Here is a 16,528-nt window from a genome sequence, read left to right as displayed (position 1 = left end):
GAAAGGAATTTTGGTCTTCAGGAAACACGGCAGTGAGAGCTATGTGACAGGATGAAATCAAGGAAGGGGAGAAGGAAAAATGGCCCATCGAGAGGTTAATGGAGGAGGCAACAGCCAAGGAGGCCAAGGCAGCAACAGTGAGCTGGGAGGAAGACCAGAAGGCGGAAAGAGACCTTCAGAGAGAAGTCACCAACTGCGTGCAATGCTGGAGGGTCAGGACAGAGGCCAGGAAATACCTACTGGACGTGGTGACAAGGAGGTGATGAGCAATTCAGGCGAGAGCACCGTCAGTGACACGGCGGGGAGACACGGCGCTCTAGAGGGCAGGGAGTGAACAATTTAGTTTTAGCAAAATTCCATCACATTAATCTGAATTTGTCCTGTGATTTTACACTTTGTATTATGAGCTGCAAGACAGCCTTGGATATGCGCCGAGTTTTGTATTCGCACCTACTGTGCTTCAGTGAATCCAAGGCTGCATTGTATGTCCCACTAAGAAAAATGCTAAAATGGCGGAGGCGACAAGACCTCTCTTGGCCCCAGTGACGATGGCAGCGTTTCATGAGGTGGAGATCAAGGACTTCCAATATGACGAGGTCTCGGAGATGTACTTCTACCCCTGCCCGTGTGGGGATAACTTCTGCGTCACCAAGGAACATACGGAGAATGGGGAAGATGTGGCAACGCGCCCCAGCTGCTCTCTCATTATAAAAGCGATCTATGACAAAGATCGGTTTACATGTGACGGGACAGTCCCAGCCCCTTCCCCCAACGAAGAACTAGTTAAATGCTGAAGACTCAGGACTCCAGAGCCTCAACTTTGGGGAAGGAGCCAAGCTGGGAAAATCAAATGCCACGTCACCGGCTTCTTCACGGGGACAATCCTTGTGCAGTTTGCTATTTGTTAGTGCGGATTCTTTCCGTCGGCTGCCAGGTTCACCTCCAGCTGAAGAAGCAAGTCCACCACATGACATACCTGAATTTTGTGCTTAGAACTTTGAATTGTTCTTTTTCATAGTTTTTTTTTAAGAAGGATATTTATTTATTTATTTATTTTTGGCTGCGTTGGGTCTTCGTTGCTGCGCACGGGCTTCTCATCGTGGTGGCTTCTCTTGTTGTGGAGCATGGGCTCTAGGCCCGCGGCCTTCAGTAGCTGTGGCACGTGTACTCAGTAGTTGTGGCGCACGGGCTTAGCTGCTCCGCAGCATGTGGGATCTTCCCGGACCAGGGATTGAACACGTCTGCCCTGCATTGGCTGGCGGATTCTTAACCACTGTGCCGCCAGGGAAGTTCCGGAAGTGTTCTTAATTTTCCATCCGAACTTAAAAGAAAAATTCAAATCAGAAAAAAAAGAAAAAAAAGAAAATGCTAAAATGTAAGGAAAGGTCTTAGGAGTGATGAAATACACTATTAAATAACGACATTTAAGTCAAACCTGGCAGTTCTAAGAATTTCTCCAGAAGGCTCAGATAACACATCATTAGATTCGCTGACACAGTGAACGTGGCTAATGACTGTCGCTGACACCTCTAAGGCAGTTTCCTCACTGTAAACAGGGCAGCACCTGCTTCACAGGGTGGACGTGAAGCAAACCAGAAGAGGTACTGCTGACCGCCTTCCACCACCACCTCCAGGTCACGTGCTCCCCACCACTGGAGAGCACCCCTCAGCAACATCACTCTCGGAACACATCACAAGCTCAGCCCATCAGATAATCCAATCAACCATCTTGTGGATGGGTCACCGCACTGGGAAGCAGGACTGCCTGCCCTGTGCTATTCAAGGGGCAAGGTCAGACGTAAGTTCTACAGGGTGCAGAGTTCTGTTGTGTTCACGGCACTTAGAACGGTGTGTAGCACACAGCAGGTGCTCAGAAAACATCTGAACGAACAGCTGAGCCACACCATGTAAAGAGATCCACGTCACCTCCAAACAGGGCAGCTAGGCCTAGAGGACATTTCGTGAGAGTCAAACTGTAGTTGCAAGAACAGGCTGCCCCAAGATTCCATTTACACAGAAATAACTTATCGGATGTAAAATGTTGCCTGGATGAACTGAATCCAGATTTAATGTGGTTCCATCCAGTGAGTACTGACACATATTAGGCCTAAGAATAAACCCTGTTAGTAAGTAATGATACTACATTGCTAAAACTTATTTATATTTAAAAAGTATTTGGTGGAGGTCTTTTTCATCCTGGCTCAAATTGCATCCTTGAATGATAAGACACAAACTATAAAGATTCAAAATAATGGTGCATTCTTTTTTAAAAAATTAATTAATTGTTGGTCATGTTGGGCCTTCGTTGCTGCACACAGGCTTTCTCTAGTTGCGGCAAACAGGGGCTACTCTTGGTTGCAGTGTGCTGGCTTCTCATTGCGGTGGCTTCTCTTGTTGCGGAGCACGGGCTCTAGGCGCACGGACTTCAGTAGTCGTGGGCACGCAGGCTCAGCAGTTGTGGCTTGCGGACTCTAGAGCGCAGGCTCAGTACTGTGGTGCGCGGGCTTAGGTGCTCCGCGGCGTGTGGGATCTTCCTGGACCAGAGCTCGAACCGGTGTCCCCTGCATTGGCAGGTGGATTCTCAAACCACCGTGCCACCAGGGAAGTCCATAATGGCATATTCTAAAAACATAATTTTTCATTAAAAAATCAGTTACAGGGCTTCCCTGGTGGCGCAGTGGTTGAGAATCTGCCTGCCGATGCAGGGGATGTGGGTTCGTGTCCCGGTCCGGGAAGATCCCACATGCCGCGGAGCGGCTGGGCCCTGTGAGCCATGGCCGCTGAGCCTGTGCGTCCGGAACCTGTGCTCCGCAACGGGAGAGGCCACAACAGTGAGAGGCCCGCGTACGGCAAAAAAAAAAAAAAAAAAAAAAAAAGATCAGTTACAAAGCAATATTCTATTTTATCCATAGACTCAGTAACATTTCCCTAAAGATTAGAAATGGCTGTGAAATTCTAACTGGGAAGGAACATCATTTAAAAAGTTTCACTCAACTTGGACTCTCAGAGTCGAGGTGATGGCCACCAGGCAATTGAAATCCTCGACTCTCCCTCAAAGCTGCTCTTGGCAGAACGGGAGGTAGGCAGTCTGGGTCTGAGGGAGGTTCATGAAGCCCTGACACAGAACACTTACCAGGCAATCTTCCCCATCCTTTAAACTCCTGGAGGTTTTGGGATAGTGACAGGCCAATCTATTTTCTAAGTCAGATCCTGTCTGCCGTGGACACCAAGCTAAGTAAAAGGAGAGACAGTAAGTGTATCTTTAGGTCCCCTTTTCTTCAAGTACCTAAGAAACAAGCAAGAGGGTGGCCGGAAGGCTCTAAGTAAGCCTGCAGCCCTACCTGCATGAAACATTCCAACCAAGGTGGGGAGAACAGTTATTATTGGGGAACAACTCCCCTCACAGAGCCCCCCAAGGTCACTCGGCTTTAGTCAACAGGAATGCCCCCCCCCCCCCCCCCAGTTCGGGCACTCTACCCCAAGTGCCCACAGCCGCCTGGTGGGCCACATGCTCCACTGGCTCCTGGAATCCAAGCTGGCGCCTCCTCGGAGGCAGGGAAGGAAGCCCTCAGGAGGACAGGTTTCCTTCTTTAGAAGCCACACTGAGGAGCACAACGATTAGGCTTTGCAGCTATTTTATTTACAAGTATACACTTAACACAACGAAATAAACACTGACATATTGAAGCCTAGTTAATAGTAGTGTAACAATATGTATCATTTGGATGATTACATTATTTTAAACAACAAACTACACTGAAAAATTAATGCAATAAAATTCTTGGTCATAATATTATTAAGAAATACAATATATAAATTGAAAATATGATTGCTCAAAATTTGAAAATGGAAGTGAACTCATTTGGACCGAGTCAGAGTTTAACATAATCTGAAAGGAAGGGTTGGGAGAGAAGCTCTGACCCAAATGAAATCTTTCAGGTTAACAGAAGAGAAATGAAGCAGAGTTTATCTTAAAGGAAAATGGGCAGGTTGCCTCCTCAGGCAGGCCAGGTTCCCAGTGCCCTCAGGTTCTGCAGTAGAATCACATCACCAAGCAGGAGGACTTTCCTTGTGAGGCGGCCCCGTCAATTTTCTCTGCCTCCAAAATTATCCTTCTAAAAACATCAACAGCAGTCTGAAACCAGAGAGAAAACCGATGACAATGTTAGCGTTAACAGCGGAGCCAAGAGGAACACTGATGCTGCTGGCGGGACTGGAAAAGGCCCACGGCCTGCCCTGCACGTGGAGGTCCAGGTGTGGAGGCCAACGAGGCGGCCCCGGGCCGCAGGAGCCTGGGATTCCTCCCTCCCCTCCCCCCACGTGGTGACTGCGGACCACCAGAACTAACCTCAAATCACACTTCTGAGCCCTGCTTTCATCAGTCACAGGAAGCCCCGCCTGCTCCGCTTCCTGTGGCGCCTGTGGAGCTCCAGGATGGAGTATCCCCTGCTGGCTCACCCGCCTCGCCCGCCCCGCCGGCGCTCTGGGACTACAGCAGGGCAGGGGCTCTTTCGCCTGGCCTGGCACCCCACCCCCTGCCTGTCACACCCTTTCCCCTCCCACTTCCTAAAAACTCTCAGCTGTGGCTCATAGGCCGTGAGATGACACCTGTGCCCTCCGAGCCTGCTTCCTCTAGGCCACCTAGAGCCCCGAGTCACCCCCGGCCTCACCCCCCTCGGGGCAGCGGCTCCACCTCCGCCACCACTCGCGCCACACTGGCCTTGCACACCCCCCGGGGACCTCCTCTCCCTCCCGACTGCACCTCTCAGCCCCAGGGACCAGCCCTTCACAAGGAGGAGCCACTATCATTTAGGGCAGGAAATCCTCACTTAGGCCGAACGTCAGTCCCTGTCCTTTAAATGCGGTCATTGTGATCATCCAAAAATGCTCCTGTTTTCAAAAACCTCGCAGGGCAGCACCCAGATCTTGTCATCACCAAGCAGCCGCCCCCCCTCCAGCCCCCATCTTCCTTCTCTCGCCTCCCGGGCCAGCGCATACGTCCCCAGGGCAGTCACCGGCCTCCTACTCCCTTCCCTGCCACCTGTCTGCCTGCTCGCTGCCTGCGCCACACAGCGGACACAGCCCATGGACACACCTCCAGGACCCTGAACCCAAAGGGGACCCCTGCTGCCCCAGCAGCCCAACCACATTTCTCTGGTCCAGCCAGCCCCCAGGATGAAGGGGTCATGCCTCTTCCTTCCACTGGGATCGCTAAACCTCTTCCCTGCTCTCACCCTTGGCTGATGACTGGGTTCTACGTTTCACTGGGAAAACAGAAGCAGCATTCATAAGCGAACTCTCCATACTCCATCCACCAATGACCATGCCCTTGAATCTGGGCTCATCTACTCTGGTTCCCTCTTTCCTGCTGGCACAAAGGAGGCACCCCTAAGTGAGCCCAAGCCAGCCCCAGGCCCACCTCTCCTGTCTAATCAAGGCCACTGACTTCAGCAAGCACCCTCCTTTCTGCATTACCAATTCCCCTCCTTTCCCACGACTATGCAGGCAAGTTGTTATTTATTTCATCCTAAAAAAAGCGCACAGGGCTTCCCTTGTGGCGCAGTGGTTTAGAATCCACCTGCCAATGCAGGGGACACGGGTTTGAGCCCTGGTCAGGGAGATCCCACATGCCACGGAGCAACTAAGCCCACGTGCCACAACTACTGAGCCTGCGCTCTAGAGCACGCGAGCCACAACTACTGAGCATGCATGCTGCAACTACTGAAGCCCGCATGCCTAGAGCCTGTGCTCTGCAACAAGAGAAGCCACCGCAATGAGAAGCCCGCGCACTGCAACCAAGAGTAGTCCCCGCTCATCACAACTAGAGAAAGCCCGTGCACAGCAACGAAGACCCAACGCAGCCAAAAAAAAAAAGCACAGAAAAATGTGTGGAAAGATGCATGCCAAGCTCTTACAAAAAAAATAGAGCGTGCCTGGAATCTGGCTTTCTAGATAAATCTTAGCATTCTCCTTGATTACCTGTGTGATCTGACTGACAAAATGCATTCTCTTCCATCAAATTGCTGAAATACAATTTGTGAAGGCCTCCACAGAAAATAAGCCAGAACTGCAAACACATCCCATAGTTCAGTAATAGTCAAAGTGCAGTATTCTCACTGACTTGATAATTTTTACCACTGTGCACTTTGTAATCAACAAATCTGACTGAACTCCACTGAGGACAGTTTATTTTAAAATACTGGATTTTTGCTAAGTAATACAAAGCTACATTTGAAAATTTATCAATAAAAAATTTGAGCGGTTCACAAAGACTGGTCTCTGATCACGTGACTATTGACGTGGATGTCTCTTTACTACACAAATTCTCTCTCTTCCTACTACATAGACCAAGAGTAGTAAGCACTCTAGTATGTATGTGGATTAGAATCAGTCACACCTCTTAACATAAGGGATTAGAATGACTTGGTTTCTCCCCACCCGATGGGGAGAAACTCCCTAGGCTTAGGGTCCAACTGTCTTCAGCACGCTCAACAACAAGGCGAGCAGTGTCACAAGAGCCACAACCGAGGGCTGAGAAGTGTCTAGACAACGGGTCAGGACTGCTGCTTTCCAAGGATATGCATATCATCACTGTATTTACCTAACTTGGGTACAAGAATCTTTCTGCCTTTAAGGATTATTTCACGTCGAGTAAGGTATTTGTTGATCTGATGGAGGTGCTAAAGTAACTGAGACAACAGTGAGTTGGGTCATCTGATCTTCTAGCTTGTCTGGGATGTTTGAGGTCACTGTACTGCACCCTCGCCTTCTTTTAGAGTTTTGGTTAATATCAGATAAATCGACTAAATTTATCAAAACTTTAAAAGAAGTACAGCAGTTGGAATTTTTTCATTTTAACTTTAAGCCTTGAGAACAATTTCATCTTTTATATGGGTACTGAAAAGGCAGTATCCTACCTTCTAAAGGAAACTAAAAGGTTAAAAAGTAAATCTATCCAGAACCATATTAAAAATCTTAAGCTACGGTAAAGTATAACATGAACTAGACAGAGAAAAGGCCTGCATCCTCTGACCAAAAAGTAGTTTAATAACATACCCTAAGCATACCATTATAGGTCACTCTCAAAAGATAAATTAACCTGAGGCAACACGCCTTACTAAGCAATCCCTCTTAATTACATTCGAGGTAGGGTCCATAAGGTGTCTACACCTTTGAGGATGCTGGAAGGAATAACAAAGCAACGGCCAGAAACGCACAGAACAGTAACACAATGCACAGGGGCTACGTGAACCTACATGAATAGTGAGACTGGTGATGATGCCTACATAATTATAAAGTCAAACAGAATAATTGTTTTAGGATCCTCAGATTTTCACCGAAGAGAAACACAACGGAGCGAAGTTAGCAAAAGCAGAACCAAAGATAGCTTAGGGCCATTCAACGTCACTCCTCCACGTCAAAAAAAATTTTAAATTGAGATAGTTGTCACATAGCATGTATTAGTTCTAGGTGTACAACATAATGACGATGTATGTATATACTGTGAAATGATCACCACGATAAGGCTGGTCACACATAGTTACAAACTTTTCTTTCTTATGATGAGAACTTTTAAGATCTACCCTTAGCGGTTTTCAAGTATACAATATTGTTAACCATAGTCGCCATGCTATACATCACATCCTCAGGACTTCTTTATTATGTAACTGGAAGTTTGTACCTTCTGACCACCTTCCAATTTTTATTATGCAAATTTTTAAGCATACAGAAAAATGGGGACAATTGTATAATAAGCACTGAGCCCTGCTATCTGAGTTCAACAAATGCTAACATCTTTGCTATATCTGCTTGCTCTCCTTCTGTCCATCCCCCGCATCTATCCCATCTGAAACTAAGCTGCAGACATTATGAAACTTGGCCCCTACATACTATGGTTTGCATTTTCCAAGAATAAGGATATTCTCTTCATAATCCCAACACCATCATTACACCTAAGACAATTAACACCATTTCCCTAATATATCTAAAACGTAATCAAATCTCCCCAATTGACCCAAAATGTCTTTTACACGAGGGATTTAGAACCAGATTCCATTTAAGGTTCACATACAGACTTTTTAATACAGAACGGTCTCTCTCTCTCCCTCAGGAACACTCTAATCTCTGTTACACTTTGGTTATGCCCTCTCTTCCCATCCATCAGAAAAGCATGGTGGAGAGGAGAGAGGACTAAATTTGGGTTAAATTTAAAATTTAGTCCAAGTTCTTATACCATATGAAATATAGACCTTAGAAAAGTTATTTACCTCTCTGGATCTTAAAACGCCTCACTTCTAAAATGAGACAGTTCAACTGGATGATCTTAAGGACAGATCAGACACCCAATAAATGTCTGATTTAATTCAATTAAGCAGTACAGGTATCTCTTACTATCTCAGCTCTTCTTATCTGAATTCTCACTCTCTGCACTAAATGGATGCAGATAAATCTCTTGCTCTCTGGAACTCGGGAATCAATTGTACAGATTTAACTTCCCTCACCTGCGGACACAGCGACAAACAGATTTGCCTATCAAGGGATACCTGGGTTGACTGAGCACCTAGTAGATATAAAACCACTGTGCCGGACATTATGGAGAAAATGAAGGCCAGTGATACGGCCTTGAATCTCAGAATGAATTAAAGGGGATAAGACAGAAGAAGCTACTATTAATTTTAGCTGGACGTATCATGCAGGGGTCCAGGAGAAAGTGGAATTTAAGTAGAGCCCTGAGGACTGGAGTCTTAGTGGTGAAAGGTGGCGGAGCTGGGGAAGAACAGCTGACTGTCCTCAACCACATCAAGCCACCCACCCTCGCTGAACTATAGTTTCCTCACAGAAATGAAAGCCAATTAATCTTATTGGAAGATCAAACAAGAGCACATGTTGAAAATACTTTAAGTATGTAGTTAATTAGAGAAAGGATATTTCAAGTCAGAGAAGAATGAGAGTAAAGGGGAGGCATCTGGAAGTACCCCTTGTATTTAATTAAGTGGGAAGAATTTGGTGCGACTGAAAAGTACAGGGATACAGTGAAAGAAGGAACCGGAAAAGTTCGAATCACACACTGCACTCAACATCATGCTTAGGGCCTTGGGGTTTGCTCTACAGACGATGGGCAACCCATTGGCAGTTTTAGTTGAGGGTGACATCATCTGATTTGTAGCTTCAGAAGGTGAATGGCAGCAAACAGAAATACACTGGTGAGAACTCATGGAAGCAGGAGACAAGCTTGGACGTTCTTGGTCTAAATTAATGCCACGGAGGAAAAGGGAAAAGGAGATACGGGAAGCCTTCTGAAATAGAAGTGACATCCTTCCTCGGATATGCCTTTTAAAGGAACATCTGCAGGGCTGAAATTGGGAAAAATGTTTGTAAAATGGTTCTTAACAGTTTCTGTGTTAAAACAACACATGCATTTAACTCAGTTCCACCCAACAGAAAAAGGGGGGAGGTAAGGGTACAAAATTATTGCCAAAGTGATGTGAGATCATTCTTGTTTCTTTTCTATGCCTGGATTTATTTCTGTACCAGTCTTTAGTATGAAACAAAAATAAGACTATATGTTCTCAAAGGAAGTATTGCCTTTACTATTAATTTCTATTTATCCTACAAATATTCTAGGTCCCATTTTAAGTAGAATACTGACTGAATTAAAACATCAATAGTATCGTCCTAAAGCAACCCAAAGATGGGTATTAGAAATGGTGGAAGGATGAAGACTGAACAGGAGTGATGAAGATGGTGGTGAGATGCTGACTGAGAGGAACATACGCCCATGAATGATGGGATGCAGGGCAAAATGAAGTTTAAAAAACACGTACCTGATTTTCTTTAGCAGAAGATTCCAAAAAAGCTGCGTTCCAAGATTCTGCTAACGCTTTCCCTTCTTCATAACTGATCACCCTAATGGAAAAAGAAAATTCTAATTAAAGTACTTTGCTCTTTATTATACAAAACATCTATAATTGATTTATGAGACAGGCTCTACTTTAATCAGTTTTTTTCCTTATGAAGCAGAAGCATGCTCAGCTCAACATTCTCATCCAGTACGTAATGCAGAGAAGCATTTCTGTTACCCCTGAGCTGGGGAACAGAGCAGACATTGCCTTATGGGGTGGCTACCCCTGCTCCAGCAAGTTCTTACAGTTCGGAGAACAGGACGCCAACACTCCAGCATCTGCAACAATTGATTATTTTGAAGCGAGCTCGGCTATAAGCACCCAAAGATGGTGCAATCCTGAAAGGGCCCTCCGTGCAGTCCTGCAGGCGTTAATTCAGCCAGTGAGCCTCTTCCTCTAGGCGTCAGGCTCCTCCCCTGTTCACTGCTCTAATCCTAAGCCCGGTACTCAAAAAACTATTTGTTGAATAAATGACTGCTACCATTGTCTTTTTAGAGTCTGCTTTATGCAAAATCGTAAAAGAATCTAAAGATAATTTTCTACAGTGTTTGCGCTTTTTAAGAGGAAACATTTTCCAAGACAGGTTGAGATTTTTACTGCAGTTTTGCTTCTGTGATGCACAGTCACTACCACATTTCTGAACACAGAAACACAGATATGCTACGGCTAAAAATATTCTTGCTATAAGAATAATTAAAAATGAAACTTCAGTGACTAAGTCGTCTTAGACTTGACTTTATAAATCAGTATTTAGAAGCTACATACCTTTCCATATGTAGGTCTTTCTTATTCCCAACCAACATAATAGGTATCCTGTTAATACAAGGGAAAAAAGCCAAAGTACCCTAGTCAGTGCCCGATTTGATTGTTCAGAAGATACTATTATGAGTATCTAACAAAAGAGATAAACTATTACTACTTACTGTACTTTCCCCACCATATCCAACAGTTTGCCGTGGATAACTTTGATCACTTCAAAGCTATAAAACAAAAAGCATAAAATCAGACATCCATTTTAGTGGTGATGTTTTAAAACGTTTGTTATGTAATATTTATAGTGGGAAAAATGGAAAATGTCATAGACTCACCATTTTAATATAAAGTAAACCGAACACAAGGAATTCCTTTATTTTTTCCTACCACTTTTTCACATGTGCGTGTACTCAACACTCAGCAGCCCTTACTGAGAATATTCAAAGTGGAATAGGTGAGATATTTAAATGGGAAAGTCTACAACTGGGCTGATTTAATCTCTGAATAAACATTTGCGGAATGTTGCTTAGCGAGAGGGCCCTAGCAATCAGCCCATGCTCCACACTAATACGCTGAAAACACACAAAAAGTAAATCAATTAATGCATTTCCCATTGCAATCAGCAGAAAAGCTCAGATCATGTTCAGTCACTATCTAGCTAGGCAGCCTGAGGTAAGAAATAAGAGTTTTTTTACTCCATCAGTGTAAGAGAACACCTAATGGGATAATTTTTTTGCCCTTAACAACCTGTTTGCTCCACAAGACAACCACTAAAAACCATTAAAGTCTAGTTGTTACTACTGCCAATTCCAGCATAATCTCTTAGAAGGATTAATGCCATCTAAGCACAGCAAATAAACTCAAGCAAGCAGAAGTGGGCCTTACCTTTTGATTGATGTAACAGAATACACAAGAATATAACCATTAATATCTATGGAGTATGTCTGAGGAAAGATGGAATATTCATCCTGTGAAAGAAAAAATAATTACATTGGAGTAGCGTAACAAGCAATCTCACATATCACATACATGGTCAAAGAAATCAAAGTGAACAAAAAATGGATTAATCCGTTATTCTAGAGACATAGCCTACACACTCAAGATTTACTTAGGACTGGTTTGGGGGCAATAATATGCTTTAAGCCAATATTGAAAAATGACCCAGGCTATTCTAAGACCTTTTCTTCTCCCTCCCTCCCTTTCTCTCTTTCTTTTTGCCATGCAGAATGCAGGATCCTAATTCCCCAACCAGGGATCGAACCCATGTCCCCTGCATTGGGAGCGCAGAGTCCTAACCACTGGACCACCAGGGAAGCCCCTACTCTAAGACTTCTGAGGGACAGCTAATGTCTGCTGCAGTTCCTGGGAGAAGAAGATGGAAGGAATGAAAAGACTGGTTCCGTGACCTTGTATCAAGGGAAAAGCACCACCACCTCTCCTTTATGGGCCTCAAAGTCCAGAGTCTCTTAGGCCTCTCAGTAAATTCACAAGTGCTACTAGTTTATTCCATAAATGTGTATTTTCACCTATTTTCTGCACGTGAGTCACAGTGGCCTGAGCCCAATGTGCCAGTCATTAGTGGGTTGCTACCAGCACTTGAAAAAGAGGAAGAGAGAAGAGAAACAAAACACTAGACTCAGGCAGTATATTCAGACTTGTTAGGATCAGATGAGCTGCATACTGAGCAACTTCAGGAATCAGAAAGAAAGGTACACGTTATGAAACAGCCTGTTACTACCAGCTTTACAATGCTTTAAGAAAAACCCTGCTGCTTTAGACACAGAATTATCAAAGACTACAAGAGTGTTTAATGTCAATGCAGCACTCAAGAGTGCCACTGTATGGTACAAACATTTCCTTCTCAGTTGAAATGTAATTGTTAATATACCACACATCCCAGGCACTATTATAGAAAAATCACGCAAGCCACCCTTATATCAAGTAACTGTCTCTGTTAACTCTGCAATTCCATAGCGTGATTATGATGATGACCCTGAGTCACTGCCCTATGTTAAAGTGTCTTAAAAAAAAATAAAGAAAAGTTTTACTATCAACTCTGATATTATAGTCATTAATCACAATAGCATTTCAACATCACAGAGCTTACTACATATGCAAAATAAAACCTTCTTTGATTTCATTAATAGTACAACTTTCATTAAGTTGAATTCACTTTAGTGTTGATGTTGAAAAACAAGTTGTTAATGGAATGAGAGATCTTTTGACCCAGATTAAAAACAAAATTTCAAATGATTTTAGTCACCAGCTCAGGTACAGCAGACCCAAAGTACAAATTACCTTTTTCCTGAAGTGAAGATGTGGGAAAAAAGAAAAGGATAATCATATTCAAGAAGTACAGTGTAAAAAATATAAAGTATAACAGAGGAAAAAGACCCTCAGCTTTAAAGCAACCAAAAAGGACAAAATTCCTAGTAATAAGCCTAAGAAAATAAAAGTATACGATCCATCTGAAGAAAATCTTAAAATACGCCCAAGAGATAAGAGTTAAATCAGCGGAAGAGTGTGCCATGGTCTTCAGCAAGAATATGTAGAATCAGAAGGGTATCCACTAATTAATCCTCAATTAATACACAAATGTAACATAATCCTGATAAAAAGTATACTTCCAGAGAAAGAAGAGCAACTGCAGAGGCAGGTGGGTGGAAACCATAAAGCTACGGTAATTAAAATAGTGCAATACTAGCTCATGAATGGAGCAGACAGGGAAATCTACAAAGACCCAAACAGTCATGGGAAGTAGGTATATGATAATACTGGCATTTCAAACCAGTAAGGATAAAAAGTAACCCTCAACAAAATGTACCGGGAACAAATGCAGAGCCATCTGGGGGGAAATGGCTAAGTTGGATCTCTACCTCAAACCTTAGCAAAAATGTATTCCAGAGGAATAAAAGATCTGAAGATGAAAACTGAAACTAGGTACATAGTGGATGGGAGAATTTTAAAAAACCAGTATTGGTTAAAAAGAGATTAATAAATTCAACCACATGAAAATGAAGACGTTCTTCATGGCTGAAAACCTCCCAAACAAAAAACATAAACAAAAGACGGACTGAAAATAAAACAGAACCCTGCAGCTAATTTTCTTTTTTTAAGGTATATCTATTTATTTTTTTAGCTGTGTCGGGTCTTAGTTGCGGCACATGGGATCTTTCGTCGTGGTGCGCAGGCTTCTCTCTAGTTGTGGCGTGTGGGTTTTCTCTCTCTAGTTGTGGTGCGTGGGCTCTGTAGTTTGCAGCATGCGGGCTCTCTAGTTGAGGCACGTGGGCTCAGTAGTTGCGGCGTGCAGGCTTAGCTGCCTCGCAGATGTGGGATCTTAGTTCCCCGACCAGGGATTGAACCCACGTCCCCTGCATTGGAAGGTGGATTCTTTACCACTGGAACGTCAGGGAAGTTCCGTAGCTAATTTTCTAGTGCTAATTTTCTTCACACATTAAGTGATCTTTCAACTCAACAAGCAAAGACCATCCTCCCAATAGACAAGGGCGAAGTACATGAATAGACAGGATAATGTGAAGAAAGGAAATACAATACAAATGCCCTCAAACACAGGAAAATATGATCAAATTCCTTCATAAGAAGAAAAACACGACACTGAGATACTATTTTTTCACCCAGCAGATTGGCAAATATCAAAAAATGTGGTAACCCGTCGTGTTGGCGAGGGTGTAGGGAAACAGGCACGCCTATTCACTGCTGCCAAGAATGTGACCCTATGGTCCAGCAATCCCACACCCAGGACATTTTCTTACATACATACCATCCTTCTAAAGTAACACAAGATACTGGCTGTGGTACTGCTGGTGGTGGCATGACTGGAAACAACCTAACTGCTGATCAATAGTTAAATTACGATGTATCCAAACAATGGGACATTATGCAGCCATGGGGGGAAGAAAAGAGCCCGTATACACTGATACGGAATAATTTCCAAGATGGAGATATAGAGACATGCTACTTTTTGTGTAGAAAAGAAAAAAATAGTTTAAAACTATATTTGCATGTTCACGTATAAAACAGCTTGGAAGCATTTACTAGAAACTGATAATGGGTTACTGTTGGCGGAGTGAAGCTAAGATAGCTACGGTGGAAAGATTTAATTTTGACTATTTACCTTTTTGTGTTATTTTATTTCTATAACATGTACATGTATTATTATTATTTTTTAAATGAATTTAAAACTTTTTTTAAAAGGGAATCTGACATTAAAATTGACTGTCTCTGAGCCACTTGTCACTGAGTTTACTTAAATTAGGTCAAAACAAAATATTTCAAGCAAACTAAAAATAATCCACTCACTCTGTTCATTATCATCCCTAGCTGGGCAATTAAATCAGCTGTATAAAATAAACTACTAAATGAACAGTACTTGCTATCATAATCATTTTTCCTTGCTACCAGCAGTCTCAACCCCATGATATGAATCCGATTTAAAAACAGTTCTTAGAGCAGTAAATATAAGTGTTATCTCATTCAATTTCTACAGAACGAGGGCAGGACTGTGGCATAAGGAAATACCACCCCTGTTGCACCATCGTGAACTGTAAATACCAGCATAACCTTTTACGGTCTCCCAACTGTGAATATAGCCTTTTGGAACTATTAGCTGCAATGAGAACAAACTATTCAAAGTAGCTAAATCTGAACATATTTTGTGCAGAAATTCTCTAAATATTCTTAGCCAGCGGTAACAAAGCCCAAAAGAGCAAGACAGCAGAGCCAGGAATTAACCTATGCTCTTCACATACTCACACTGTACACTCATTCCCTGACACCTCTGATCCTTTTGGGGTCATTCTTTATATTACTCTATCATTAAAACAGTTAAAGGCATGTGATGTCCAAGTGTATGTACATTTATGCTTTAGAGCAAAACAGAATTTCTGAGGAACACACATTCTATTTTCATAAGGAGAGTCAATATAAAGAATTTTCTCTCCAGAGAAATGTTTTCGAGGACACAGCTCTCCTCCAAGTATAAGAGATTCCTGCACGACTCCCACTCACACTGTGAACCTCAACTGAGTTTCCAGGCTAGGCCCCCGCTCTAGCCTCAGTGGCATCAAAGAACTACAAGTAAGGATCACGTTCTCTTAAAGCTCATAAATCACCTCTAAAACATAACAATCCTGTGAGGGCAGGCACCACAGTTATCACCATTATACAGATGAAACGTATGAGGCACAGAAAAGTTTGTTACTTTCCTCAAGGTCAATGAGTTAGTAAGAAAACCTAGGATTCAAATCCAGGCAGTGTGACTGCAGAGCCCATGCTCCGAACAACTACGAAATACTGATTCTCCTGGCCTATTATAAAATGAATTGCTATAGTTACGTCACATGAAAGTGATTTATCAATCTGCATCCTTACCCTTACTTTCCACGAGCTTAATGAAAATTCAAAACTAAGATATAAAAGCAAACCGAAATCTTTTTTTTTTGGCTGTGTTGGGTCTTCATTGCTGCATGCGGGTTTTCTCTAGTTGCGGCGAGTGGGGGCTATTCTTCATCGCAGTGCATGGGCTCTAGGCGCGCGGGCTCAGTAGTTGTGGCACACGGGCTTAGCTGCTCTGCGACATGTGGAATCTTCCTGGACCAGGGATCGAACCCGTGTCCCCTGCATTGGCAGGAGGATTCTTTTCTTTTAATGGATTTTTAAAAATTGTTACATACATACATACATACATTTATGGCTGTGTTGGGTCTTCGTTACTGCGCGTGGGCTTTCTCTAGTTGCGGCAAGCAGGGCTACTCTTCATTGCGGTGCGCAGGCTTCTCATTGCGGTGGCTTCTCTTTGTTGAGGAGCACGGGCTCTAGGCGTGTGGGTTTCAGTAGTTGCGGCACGCAGGCTC

The 16,528-nt window shown here is 43.5% G+C and overlaps 2 protein-coding genes across 2 annotated transcripts in view; one reads left to right on the top strand and one right to left on the bottom strand.

Annotated features, from left to right (window-relative positions):
- Positions 1–386: 386 nt before the first annotated feature.
- LOC309827400 (diphthamide biosynthesis protein 3-like) lies at positions 387–989 on the top strand. Its single transcript, XM_082662018.1, has one exon. It carries the CDS (start codon positions 510–512, stop codon positions 792–794), a length of 285 nt encoding a protein of 94 aa, XP_082518144.1. The 5' UTR covers positions 387–509; the 3' UTR covers positions 795–989.
- Positions 990–3,618: 2,629 nt separating this feature from the next.
- Positions 3,619–16,528, bottom strand: part of RHEB (Ras homolog, mTORC1 binding) — a 47,622-nt gene continuing 34,712 nt past the window's right edge. The window contains exons 4-8 of the mRNA XM_082661884.1: positions 11,541–11,623; positions 10,826–10,882; positions 10,668–10,715; positions 9,825–9,906; positions 3,619–4,135 (exon numbers count right to left, since the gene is read on the bottom strand). Of these exons, the coding sequence (XP_082518010.1) occupies positions 4,043–4,135; positions 9,825–9,906; positions 10,668–10,715; positions 10,826–10,882; positions 11,541–11,623 (363 nt within the window). The 3' untranslated portion in view covers positions 3,619–4,042. The remainder of the gene's footprint in view (positions 4,136–9,824; positions 9,907–10,667; positions 10,716–10,825; positions 10,883–11,540; positions 11,624–16,528) is intronic.

The sequence above is a fragment of the Grampus griseus genome (genome assembly GCF_964374135.1).
Source record: "Grampus griseus genome assembly, chromosome: 9".
Lineage (NCBI taxonomy): Eukaryota > Metazoa > Chordata > Mammalia > Artiodactyla > Delphinidae > Grampus > Grampus griseus.
This window is presented reverse-complemented; position numbering and strand designations above follow the sequence as displayed.